We start from the raw sequence: 12,798 nt of genomic DNA on the forward strand, positions 1-12,798 counted from the left end.
CTAGCTAATATAATTGGTCCTTATTATTCATAAATGTACAGCAAGACAAGCCCTGTAGAGCAAGACACAGATTTGATTATTGAGCTCATATGGGGCATTGATTGAAGCTGATGATATAAGAGGTGATGGACATCAATAATTTTTACTGCAGAATCTGTTTTGGACTTGCCTTTTGAACTTATATAGGATGAAGGCACCAACCGCTACGATGAATATTGAGAAGATGACAACTATAGCCCAATACCCTCCAGTTCCTCCTATGACCCGGGAGTCTGTAAAGAGAACACTCTGATTAGATACACATATATGCAGACAAACTATTGGTAGCGATGTGGACTGACACCCTATCCATAAATACAATGATAAACAGAAGACTTCCCAGTCAACTTTTGCTTCCCTGGAATCTTGTGTCCTTTCTAAAGAGTCAAACAAAACAAAAGGACTTCCTGTCATGTCAGCAGTCCTTTAAAATCTAAGAAATCATGTTAATGAGCATATAGATCGACTCATGCACATCTGAAATCATAAATTAATAGCTTCACTGATCGGACAGTTTCCAGCGGAGAAATGTTTCTTAGCATGCTAAGAAACATGTCCGCTGGAAGCCTGTCCGTCGGACATGTTTGGTCGTCTGTACAGACTCACCGGACATGTCCGCTCGGCCACAAGCCCTCGCATGCGTCGAAGTGATTCGACGCATGCGTGGAAGCATTTACCTTCCAGGGCCGCACACGTCGGCGCGTCATCGTCGCGGCGACGGCGCAGCACGTCACCGCGTATCGTGTCCGGCCGGATTTCTGTATGATGGTGTGTACAACCATCATACAGAAATCTCCGAGCGGACATGTCCGCTGACGTCCGTTTTCAGCGGACTGTCCGCTCGTGTGTACGGGGCCTAAGTGTTATTTATTTGCAGCAAAGAAAAATCAGGTCTCCTGTCCTGTCCTGTGCTGTGTGGGAGACGTGTACATTCATAGAGATTACCTTATATTTGTACAATAACTATCGTGGGCCAGATTCAGAAAGGAGATACGACGGCGTATCTCCGGATACGCCGTCGTAACTCTGAGTTTCGGGGCCATAACTATGCGACTGATTCAGAGAATCAGTTACGCATAGATTTCCCTAAGATCCGACCGGCGTAAGTGTCTTACACCATCGTATCTTAAGCTGCATATTTACGCTGCCCGCTAGGTGGCGCTTCCGTATAGTTACGCAATGAATATGCTAATTAGGTAGATATGCCGATTCAGAAACGTACGTCCGGCCGGTGCATTTTTTTACGTTGTTTACGTTAGGCTTTTTTCGGCGTAAAGTTACCCCTGCTGTATGAGGCGTAGCCAATGTTAAGTATGGACGTCGTTCCCGCGTCGAGTTTTGAAAATTTTGCGTCGTTTGCGTAAGTTGTTCGTGAATAGGGCTGTACGTAAGTCACGTTCACGTCTAAAGCAATGAAGACTTGCGGCGTAATTTCGAGCATGTGCACTGGGATTTTTTCATGAACGGCGCATGCGCATGCGTTAAATAAAACACGCCCACATCATCCCCATTTGAATTAGGCGGACTTATGCCAACACACATACGTTACGCCGTCCGTAAATCAGGGGGAAAGTTCTTTCTGCATACGGAACTTGCGCCCTAAGTTACGGCGGCGTACCGTATCGCAGATAGATAGACAATTCTATATGAATCCGGGCCCTTATCTGTATTAAAATTGTGCATTTTAGCTGTTTGGGGAAATTTCACTTCACTTCCTGTCCAATAGCCGAAACAAGATGTGAGAGGAAATCCCTCCAAGGTGAGAGAATCCCAGTGTGTTGTCAGGTTCACCAGAACTCAAAACCTGGCATTTTATTTTACTCTAATTTTCTATGATAACGATAAATAGGACAAATGCAGAGGGTGAATTTCCCTAATAGGGAAACAGACAGCAATAAAAACTGACAGGCGTTCTAATCCCTCTCTGCTCTATCTAAAATTTAAATAAAATACAAAATTGCCTTTAGTTACACTTTAAATACATTTTTATTTTCTGTCATTACAAATATTAAATGCATGCTAAAAAAAAATCATTAAATTGAAGAATAATAAAAGAAATGAGACATTACCTAAAACAGAATCACTTAATGTCACTAAAACCCAAAATCCACCTCTCAGGAAAAACGTGATATTGTGCGAATTCAGCGCTTGCTTTATTGCCGCTATCCTCTAAAAAGTAAAAAGGGGTAAACATAAAAAAGCATATAATGACGTAAATATACAGTTCAATACAGAACAAATTATGACTTAAAGCAATCATTTACATGTTGGATGTCTCAATTCAGATATGACTTTTATAAAATATAATTGTCTCCATAGTATGAAGGTTAGCAAGTGTAATAGTTTGATGGGTATTTTAATTGCGTCGCACTTCTAATTTTGCAAACCTAGCAACTTTAAAAATATAACCGTTTGCCTCTGCCTTTTTATTTTCTCATTCTTGAGGAGCCATCTACAGATTTATTTTAAGCCTGTCTGTATCTGTAGGAACTTAGAAAAGGAGATCATTGATTTCATAAACCTGCTTTATTTAAAGTGGAGGTTCCATCAAAAAAACAATTTTAAACTTTAAACTGTAGCTTACACCTAAAAAAAAAAAAAAAAAAAAAATTTATTTTTTTACTCATCTGGAAATGCCTGTTGCTATGCGGTCCCACGAAATCTGCCTTTGAAACCACCTAGGATTCTGACATCATCTCCCTCTAATGCTCCTGGGAAATGTGTGTCATCATTTCCCAAGATGTAGTGCGCTGTCCAATTATCACTCCCCATCCAAGACTTCCAGGAAGTAAGTGCTTGTTGGCTTCACAATGCCCACAAACAAAATGACAACGGTGTAGATATAGTTTTATAAACTATCTTTTTTTAAAAACTATCGGCAGCGGATTGTAAAATAGTAAGTGACCAGATTTATATTATAAAAACGCAGGATGAAAGGACATACATTTAAAAAATGCTAATTGTGGTTGGAACTCCATTTTAATAATTTCTGTGCCAGAATGTAAAATAAATAATTATTTATAATACTGCAGTGCACATTTGTAATCACTAGAGATTACAAGCTGCTAGAAGGAAGCAGCCTCTACATAAATGTATCTACGGTGCAGAGGGACACATATCTTCAGACCAGGAGAAAGTATAAGGCAGACCATAGATTATGCAATTTTCTTTCATTCCACCATGGGTGGAAGGAAATAAATTTGCTTGATTCCTCCATCAACACAGTCAGTGTTGATGGGGGAATCCTTCCCGCAGCGCAATTATGTTCTGTCAGCAGGGAGCCTTCCCTGCCAGCAGAACACAATGATTAGCATTGCCGGACAGTCTGGTTGTACTCAAGTCAATCGATAGGTCCATTTGTATACAACCAGGTGGCGATACATAGATCCATGTATGGCCAGCTTAAGGAAGGCTTCAGGGATCCCTCTAGATATGTATTTTACTGCCTACAACTGCATGTCTTGAATTCCATGGGGCTACAGAACTCCAGCCAAAAATAACGAGATAAAAATGAATAACACAACACCAAAATCACCTGCAGTATTCATCCTTAAAGGGGTGTTCCAGCCAATTTTTATGTTTATTAAAAGTCAGCAGCTACAAAAAGTGTAGCTGCTGGCTTTTAATAAACATACACTTACCTGCTCCAGCGTTCCAGCGACGCGCCGGCCGGGGCTCCGCTCCTCTCCCCCCCTCCCCGGCCGGCATCTTCATTTCAACTGTGGGCACCCGGCCGTGACAGCTTTTGGCTTCACGGCCGGGCACCCACTGCGCATGCGCGAGCGGCACTGCGCATGCGCGCGCGGCCCGGCGCTGCGCCGTCTGATTGGACAGGAGATCGCCTAGGACCTGTGGCGATTGCCTACAGGGAGGGGCTGCTACAGGGAGCCTCTCGGCGGAAGGAGGAAGTGGGACAGGAAGTCCCACTCCTCCTGAAGCCCCCACACCCCCCCCAAAAAAAATTACATAGTGTTGAGCAGAATACGCCATATTCGATTTTGCGATATATCACGAATATATAGCCGAATATTCGAGAAATATTCGCTAAATTCGAATATTCGTGATATTTTATCGAAATGAAATGTTTGCGAAATTTCGCTATTGCGAATGCGAAAATAATTGCGAAATTTCGACAACTGCGGTAGGAGCACTCTGATTGGCTCAGAATATTCATGATATTTTATCGAAATTTCGCAAAATGCGAATGCGATATTTATTGCGGAATTTCGACAACTGCGGTAGGAGCCCTCTGATTGGCTCAGAATATTCGTGATATTTTATCGAAATTTCGCGAAATGCGAATGCGATATTTATTGCGGAATTTCGACAACTGCGGTAGGAGCCCTCTGATTGGCTCAGAATATTCGTGATATTTTATCGAAATTTCGCAAAATGCGAATGCGATATTTATTGCGGAATTTCGACAACTGCGGTAGGAGAACTCTGATTGGCTCTGATGCAAAAGAAGGGCGGAGAAAATAATCACGCGATATTCCGATTGCCGAATAATCGCATTGCGATTTTTCGGCAAGATAAAGTGATCGCTTCAGCTACTCGGCCCAAGGTCTCTAATCATACCAGCAATGCTTTTAGACGTCGATGGAGATCTCTAGGATGTGATCTGTTCTAAAAATAAAATTGAAAAAATTTGAATATTCGGAATAGCGAATATTCAGCGCGAAATTCGAAATATATCGCGAATACTCGAATATGCCATATTCGAGCCGAATATTCGCAATACGAATATTCGTGAGCAACACTAGTGAGGAGTGGGATAAGCGGAAGTTCCAATTTTGGGTGGAACTCCGCTTTAATTCTAAGATTTCCCTGTAGTACTTTTTCATTTGCTAGGTTTCTGATGGGTAGCATTATTGAACCCACTTCCCTTAACTCCAGGCCATTCTGGACTCACCCCAGCCTGTGTTTGGACAGTAAAAAGAGAAGCAGCACAGTGATGAGCTCATCTCTCTGTCATTTGGCTTTCTCTTCTTATCAGCATGCCTCTTGCCAGCACATGAACTGACTGGTTCCTTGTGCTGCATTTTCCTCCCACACTCCAGCCCCACTTTAGAGGACTACAAGAGGCTGATACCAGGTCAAATTAAGGTGCTTACGCTACTTGTATTAAAAAAAAAAATGTTTTATTGATAAATTAATAATTAACCACTTCCCTACCGGTGCATTGTAAAATGACGCCGGCAGGGACCCTCTCTCGATCCGGGTGGACGTCATATGATGTCCTGTGTTCCCAGCGATCTAGGACACGCGCAGCAGCGCTCGTGACCCGGCGCGGGTGCCCGGCGGCCGCGATTGCCGCCAGGCACCCGCGATTGCCGGTAATCATGGCAGGAGTTTGGATCTGTGTGTGTAAACACACAGATCCACCTCCTGTCAGCGGTGAGGAGACCAATGTGTGTTTCCAGTACAGAGGAACACACATCGGTCTCCTCCCCTTGAGAGTTCCCTCCCTCCTACAGTTAGAACACACCTTAGGGAACATATTAACCATTTCAGCGCCCCCTAGTGGTTAACCCCTTCCCTGCCAGTCACATTTACACAGTAATCAATGCATATTTATAGCATTAATCGCTGTATAAATGTGAATGGTCCCAAAAACGTGTCAAAAGTGTCCGATGTGTTCGCCGCAATGTCACGATCACAGTAAAAAAACGCAAATCGCCGCCAATACTAGTAAAAAAAGTAATAAAATAAAAATGCCATAAATCTATCACCTATTTTGTAGACGCTATAACTTTTGCGCAAACCAATCAATATACGATAATTGTGATTTTTTTTTTTACCAAAAATATGTAGAAGAATACGTATCGGCCTAAACTGAGGAATTTTTATTTTTTAATTGTGATATTTATAAAATAAAAAAGTAAAAAATATTGTGTTTTTTTAAAAAATTGTCGCTCTTCTTTTGTTTATAGCGCAAAAAATAAAAAACGCAGAGATGATCAAATACCACCAAACGGAAGCTCTATCTGTGGGGGGAAAAAAACATAAAGATTTAGGGCCAAATCCACTGCCAGCGGCGCAAAATAAGTTTTTAAAAACTTATGTCATTTAAGTTACGGCGCCCTAAGTTGGTGTCGTAAGTGCCGTATCCACAGCGCATTTGCGCACAAAATTGCGCCTGCCGTAACCTAAATTCGGAGGCGTAAGGTGGGGTTATGGCAAGTGGGAAGGAAGTGGGCGTGCTTCATTGTAATGAGCCGTGACCCCATGCAAATGAAGGTCCGGCCGTACTGCGCATGCGCGCAGGAATCTGCTGCTCACTGCGCATGTGCAGAACTTTGCTTGGCGCAATCAGTGAGATAGGTAAAAGGCCAAGTGTACTTAGTTTGAGGATCGCCCTGTGCTTAACTAGCTCCATTCAAACACACTTCATTTGCAAAAGTATTTCCCTGTGTTCCCTTCCATGAGCAATTTGCTTCTGCTCTTAGTTTGTCAGTGTTTGTTGGTAAGTTGTGTGTGATAGAGAAGTGTTGGAGGAATAGTAGATAGTAGTTGTTGTTTGTTTGTGATAAGTGTATTTTTTGTTTGATTGTTTCTGCTAAGTTTATATTTTTTTTTTTCTGCTTGGATTTTGTGTTTGGTTTTTGTGTGTTTGTATTTGACTTTGTAGTAGCTGTCTGCTTGTGTGTGTATTTTTGTGTATTTGTTTGGTGTGTATTTTTGTGTGTTTGTCCTGTTTGTTTTCTTGTTGCTGTGTGGTGTTTGTGATGGCTCCCAAACGCAGGAAGCTGAATTTTTCCCATGTTGAAAAGCAAATCCTTGCCAGGTATATCATCCAATATGGAAGATATTTACATGGGCCTGATAGCCGGAACACCTCCCCGGCCCAAAGGAAGAGGATATATGCAAAAATTACAGATCACATAAATGCGGCGGGGGGAGGGGAGACGAGGACCCCCGCTGGCATTAAGAAAAAGATCAATGATCTGAGGAGCGTGGTCCGCAATAAGGTGGCCAAGCTCACTGCGCATAGGAGGGGCACTGGAGGAGGGGGACCATGCCCCATCCGGCTGACTGAGGAGGAATGGGCAGTGGCCCGGTGTTTCGAGCCAGAGCAGGTGGTGGGCCTGCCTGGTTATGTCTGATGTTCCTGTGAGGCCAGGTAAGGTTTTTGTTTTTCTATTTGGTGATTAGCATGTGTGGGTGGGGGAAGGGAACATGTGCCAAGTGTGTGGATCCTCAAACCTGTGATTGTTTGGTGTCTTCCACAGATGACCAGGAGATTGCTGGGCCATCAGGCCAGGCTGCTGCACCACCCCAAAGACAGGAGGCTGTTGAGGAGTCCCCAGGGGAGGGGAGTGGCCAAACCTCCCCTCATGAGGAGGCTGAGGGGGAGGAGGATGAGGGGGAGGAGGAAGAAGATCTCCAGATTGGCCGGGAAATCATTATTGAAATCATATTGCCACTGATCTCATGACATTTGACAATACCCTTGAGGCTAGCCTTGAGGCTCCCCTTGAGGCTCCCCCAGAGGCTACCCCAGAGGCTACCCCAGAGGCTGGCACCAGTCAGGCCACCATCAGGGGTAGCCCCTCCCACTCCTCCCACAACATGCCGCAACCCACAAGGGTCACTCTATCCCCTCCTACCTGGCCACAAGTCTCAGGGGCAGGCAGGATGGCGACCCAGGAGACCAGGGGGGGGTCTGAGCATCTGCCGGCCAGTCTGCTGAGGGACAATGCCCAGCAGACCCGCAGTCTGGGTGACATCAAAAAAACTTTGGCCAAGATGGAGCACAGCCTGGATGTAATGAGGGAGTCACTCAGTGATGTGGCCACCAATTCATTGGGTGTCATCACCTGTTTGTGGTCCCTGCATACCGCCACAACAGGCGTGGGCCAGGAGGTGACTGCCCTCACCCGGGCTGTGCAGGACAACACCCGGGCTGTGCAGGACAACACCCGGGCTGGCCAGGCCAATACGGCTGCCATCACTGTCTGCCTGAACAGGATAGCAGTGGCCTTGGAGGGCAGGCCAGCCGGAGGTCAGACACCAGGGGAGGCTCCTCCCTCCCCTGCTCCCCCCCCATGAAGATACTCCCTCCCCTGCTCCCCCCCCAATGAAGATACTCCCTCCCCTGCTCCCCCCCCAATGAAGATACTCCCTCCCCTGCTCCCCCCCAATGAAGATACTCCCTCCCCTGCTCCCCCCCCCAATGAAGATACTCCCTCCCCTGCTCCCCCCCCCGTGAAGATCCTCCAGGTGCCCGTGCCCGTGCCCGTGCCCGTGCCCCTGCCCGTGGGCAGCCCAGACGGAGCACTCGCCGCCGGACTTAAATACCAGGGGTACTTTTTTTTTTTTTTGGTTTTATAATTTTGTTTATTATACTGTACTTATGATTTGGTTTATGTGTGTGAATGATGTGTGAATGTGGGGGGGTGGCATTCCTGACAAAATAAGGGTGTCACCCTCAGTTTTGGTGGAGAAGGGATCCCCAGGACCAGGGAGAAGTGATCCTAGGTTCCTGAATGGTGTATGAATGCACAGTGACATAATTGGAGCAGTGGCGTGGCGTTACTGCTCCCAAGTACCAAAGGGGGGGGGTACTTGGATCTAATCCAATTCGATGTGCATGTGATGTGTCTGTGCTAGGGACCACAGTGGTGTGCATTCATGCATTCTCATTGTGACATAAATCATGTGCGTTTCTAGAGACAAAAACATTCTCAATGTGTCATTATTCATGTGCGTTTACTGTGCAAAGCAACATTCTCATTGTCACATAATTCATGTGCGTTTGCAGTGAAAACAAATAATATCATTGTGACATAATTCATGTGCGTTTGCAGTGAAAACAAATAATATCATTGTGACATGATTTATGGCCATTTACTGTGAAAAGATACCTTCTGCGAGGCGTCTCCTGGCTACTGTGCCCTCAGTAGACCGGGTAGAGTGGGCTAGGGGGGGATTGCCTGGGTGGGGGGTCAGGTCAGCACGTAAGTTAATCTCCAGTCCCCTTCTCATTGCAAAGTTGTGAAGAATACAACAAGCCCCTATTATTTGGCACACAAAGTCTGGGGAATACAACAGTGTACCCCCAGTCTTGTCCAGGCATCTGAAGCGGGACTTCAGCAGCCCAAATGTGCGCTCCACTACTGCCCGGGTGCGAATATGAGCCTCGTTGTAGCGTTGCTCTCCTGGGGTTTGGGGGTTCCTGAAGGGGGTCATCATGTGAGGTCCCAGGGCATATCCAGAGTCCCCTGTAAGGGAAAAGACAGGAGGATATTAGTCATGCATGTGCCCCTTGTGATGTCTGCATCATGGGGGGAGGACAGTCATACCTGACACCCATGTCACTCACCAACCAGCCAGCTGTCTCCATACACGTTCTGCTCCAATTCACGTGATATGTTGGTCTGCCTGAAGATGTAGCTGTCATGGCACGAACCCGGAAATTTGGCACAGACATGCCAGATGAGGCCATGGGCATCTACGATTACCTGCACATTTATGGAATGCCAGTTTTTGCGATTCCTGAACAGGTGCTCTGTATCATGGGGGGGCTGTAGTGCCACATGGGTACAGTCAATGGCCCCGATGGTCCATGGGAATCGGGCAATCTGATAAAAGTCGGCCATGCTCTTCATTCGCTGGTCCTCCTGGGTGGGCTTTTCAAATTGACTGCCCATGCGTCTCAGTATTGCAGGGACAACCTGGTGCACACACCTGCTCATCGAGGACTGTACCATCCCAGCCAGACCTCCACATGTTCTTTGAAAAGACCCAGTGACAAGAAAATGCAGGGTGGCCATAACTTTAATGTGAGCTGGCAGGGCATGGGATCGTTGGGTTGGGGTGTTCAGATCATCCTGCAGGATCCTGGTTAATTCCAGGATGGCTTCCTGGTTAAATCTGAAGTTTCCAAAGACCTCAGACGCAGTCATGCCAAAGAGATCTTGGCGTGGGCGGTATACCCTCTCCTGTGCCCTCCTCCTCCTCCTCTGTGCCCTCCTCCTTCTCTGCGCCTGTAAAGTTGCGAGTGCCGTTATAATCATGGATGGCCCGGGCATTTTGGCAGTCACAATGAAGTCCAGCAAAGATGTGCTGGCAGCTCTTCCTCAATGGTGTTGCTTCAGCAGACCTTTACAGGGCCGGTGTAAAATTAGGGCTGCTTTTATAAAGTCTAATTTTGCTCCAGAAAACTAACAGGTGCGTACAGGGCGTTATCTACGGCACACAGGGCGTAATCTACGGCGCACACACTTAATTTTGAGGATCGCCCTATCTCCCTCATTTGCATCTTTGCCTATCAAATAAAGCGGCGTGACTAGCGTAATTTGCGTCAGAGGATGCGCCGGAGTAATTATTTTAGGTAGGACGGAAAAACCGGATTTTTCGTTTTGAGGATCGGGCGCAAAGATACGTGCGGAGTAAAATTAGAAATCTCGAGTTAAGTCGGCGCATCTGCTTTGTGGATTTGGCCCATAGTTTGGGTGACCACGCAATTGTCATTCAAAGTGCAACAGCGCTGAAAACTAAAAATTGGTCTGGGCAAGAAAGGGGTGAAAATACCCTGTATGGAAGGGGTTAAAGAGCTCCATTAAATTGTGTTTTTTATATCCATTTAACTTTACTTAAAGAGGATCTTCAGTGCCCCCCTCCAAAACAATTAAGAGTCAACAGCTACAAATACTCTAGCTGCTGACTTTTAATAAAAGGACACTTAAATTGTCCAGGGATCCAGTGCTGTCCTCACTTAGGCCGGTTTGTCGCCATGTTTACTAAGGGAAGTTGCCTGTGATTCCTTGCGGCTTCACAGCCAGCTTCCGAATGTGCATACACAAGCTGCTCTGTGCTTTGTAAATGGTCTTTCAGCTTTCTGTGACCTTTGATGTGTCTTGGGTAAAGGGTGGTGGGCAAACTTCTGCCAAGGAGATCCAATCGGAAGTAGGAGCGGGTACCAGTCAAAACCAGGTACCCACTCCCCCACATCCCCACCAAAAAAGTGTCAAAAAATGGTAAAGGAGGGTAAAAAGGTGGAAAAGCAGAACATCCCCTTTTGGATGAAGCCCTGCTTTAATGTATACAGGGGCGGCTTGCTTATAGAGGTATGTGATCTCCATTGATTACATGACTGCAGTGCAGCACAATAGTAATCATTTATGTCATCTGGCGCTGAAGACATTGAATTTAACAGATATGTTGAATAGATGTCTTCCATATTCTTGATCTGCAGTTATAGTGCCTATGTAGACAGGTCGAATGCAAACTTTGCAATGTTTATATGTTTTATTCTCAACGTTCTTAATACCATTGGCTAATTTTAAAAGCTATAGTGCTTTGTAAGTGGTTATCCCTTTTTTACAGCTCTGTACACAAAACATCTAGCCCCGGCGCCATAGGTGAGTTGCACACTTCATTTTTCTGTGCGTCAAACGGTAAAGAAGTAAAACAAAATCCACTCAAAGCAGAAATAGAACAGAAAAGACATGAAAGAAAACAAGCACCATACATTATATATTATTTCTAATATTACTGTGCAAATTGAAATTGATATCTGCAATACACAGGCAGTAAAAGTGAAAGCCTGTCAAGCAAATTAATTATCTACCATCTTTAATTAAATTTATCAGTAGTCTGTGAAAGGAAATAGAAACACTTTGCATGGCACTCCAAAGCAAAACACAAATCCAGACATTCATCTTTCCATCGATTTAAAAATGATTACTTAAAACAATATCATCGCAGGATAGAGTGTTAATTCATTTAGGTAACAGCGTCGTTTCAACAACATAATTCCGCAATCAAAACATAATTATGACAGGATGAAGGAAAACAAAGCTTCGCATCTATTCAGCCTCTTATCAGCAACAACAAGCATTCCATTAATCTTCACTAAAAAATGATTTTAGAGAACATAGTTTACAAATGAGAAAGTGCTGTTTGCATTGAATAATTCCTGCCTAGTGTGCATAATATTAATGCCTGGTTTAATTAATTTATCAGCTTCAAACGGCAATTTCAGCTTTCAAGCACAACATTTTTGAAGGACTTTAAAAAAAAAAATACTCTTCTGGGATAATGCGTATCACTTCCAAGGAAGAGCATTGAGCTACTGCTCCTCTGAATCTGAGACAGCCACTAGGGTTAAAGTGACACTAAAATCTAGTTTAACCTCCCTGGCGGTATGATTCTGTCTGGAATTACGTACCAAAAGCGGTACAATTATTTTGCAAGGAAATTTGGCGTTTTATACTGTAGGCCTGTAATTTTTAGAAATAACTCACTTAAATCTGACCAAACAAGATTCTAGTAGGCATCCCGGGTATGATTTTTTTTTTAAAACAAAATTATAAATTATAATATAATAAATAATTATAATTAATTATAACAAATAATAATATAATTATAATAAAAATTATTCAATAATGTAATCAACTCAAAATCACTGAAATTTGCTCAGTTGCAGAATTGTCGCTGTCATTACTTTTATTTTTTTATGACGAATTTCCCCACAAATCGCTATCGCACAATTCTGCAAGTGATTATAATTTATTATCGCTGTTTTCTAGCTGCTCTAAAATCACTTTTGACATAAAGGGACACTTTTGGTTGCTATGGACAATCTACAGTTTCCAGGCAGAAAGAAAGGTTTTTATTATATAAAAGAACATGCAGGGCACTGGGCAGACCACTAGGGACAAAGGGGGGTGTGTATTTTTTACATACAGTACTGTAATCTATAACATTACAGTATACTGTATGTATAGTCTTTGTTTACTTTTTTGATTTTGG

At 44.2% G+C, this 12,798-nt stretch overlaps 1 protein-coding gene across 2 annotated transcripts in view; it reads right to left on the reverse strand.

Annotated features, from left to right (window-relative positions):
* Window positions 1–12,798, reverse strand: part of SORCS2 (sortilin related VPS10 domain containing receptor 2) — a 1,216,738-nt gene that overhangs the window by 23,259 nt on the left and 1,180,681 nt on the right. For both annotated transcript variants that reach the window (XM_040335380.1, XM_040335381.1), the window contains exons 24-25: window positions 2,109–2,208; window positions 170–272 (exon numbers count right to left, since the gene is read on the reverse strand). In XM_040335380.1, the coding sequence (XP_040191314.1) occupies window positions 170–272; window positions 2,109–2,208 (203 nt within the window). The remainder of the gene's footprint in view (window positions 1–169; window positions 273–2,108; window positions 2,209–12,798) is intronic.

The sequence above is a fragment of the Rana temporaria genome, chromosome 1 (genome assembly GCF_905171775.1).
Source record: "Rana temporaria chromosome 1, aRanTem1.1, whole genome shotgun sequence".
Lineage (NCBI taxonomy): Eukaryota > Metazoa > Chordata > Amphibia > Anura > Ranidae > Rana > Rana temporaria.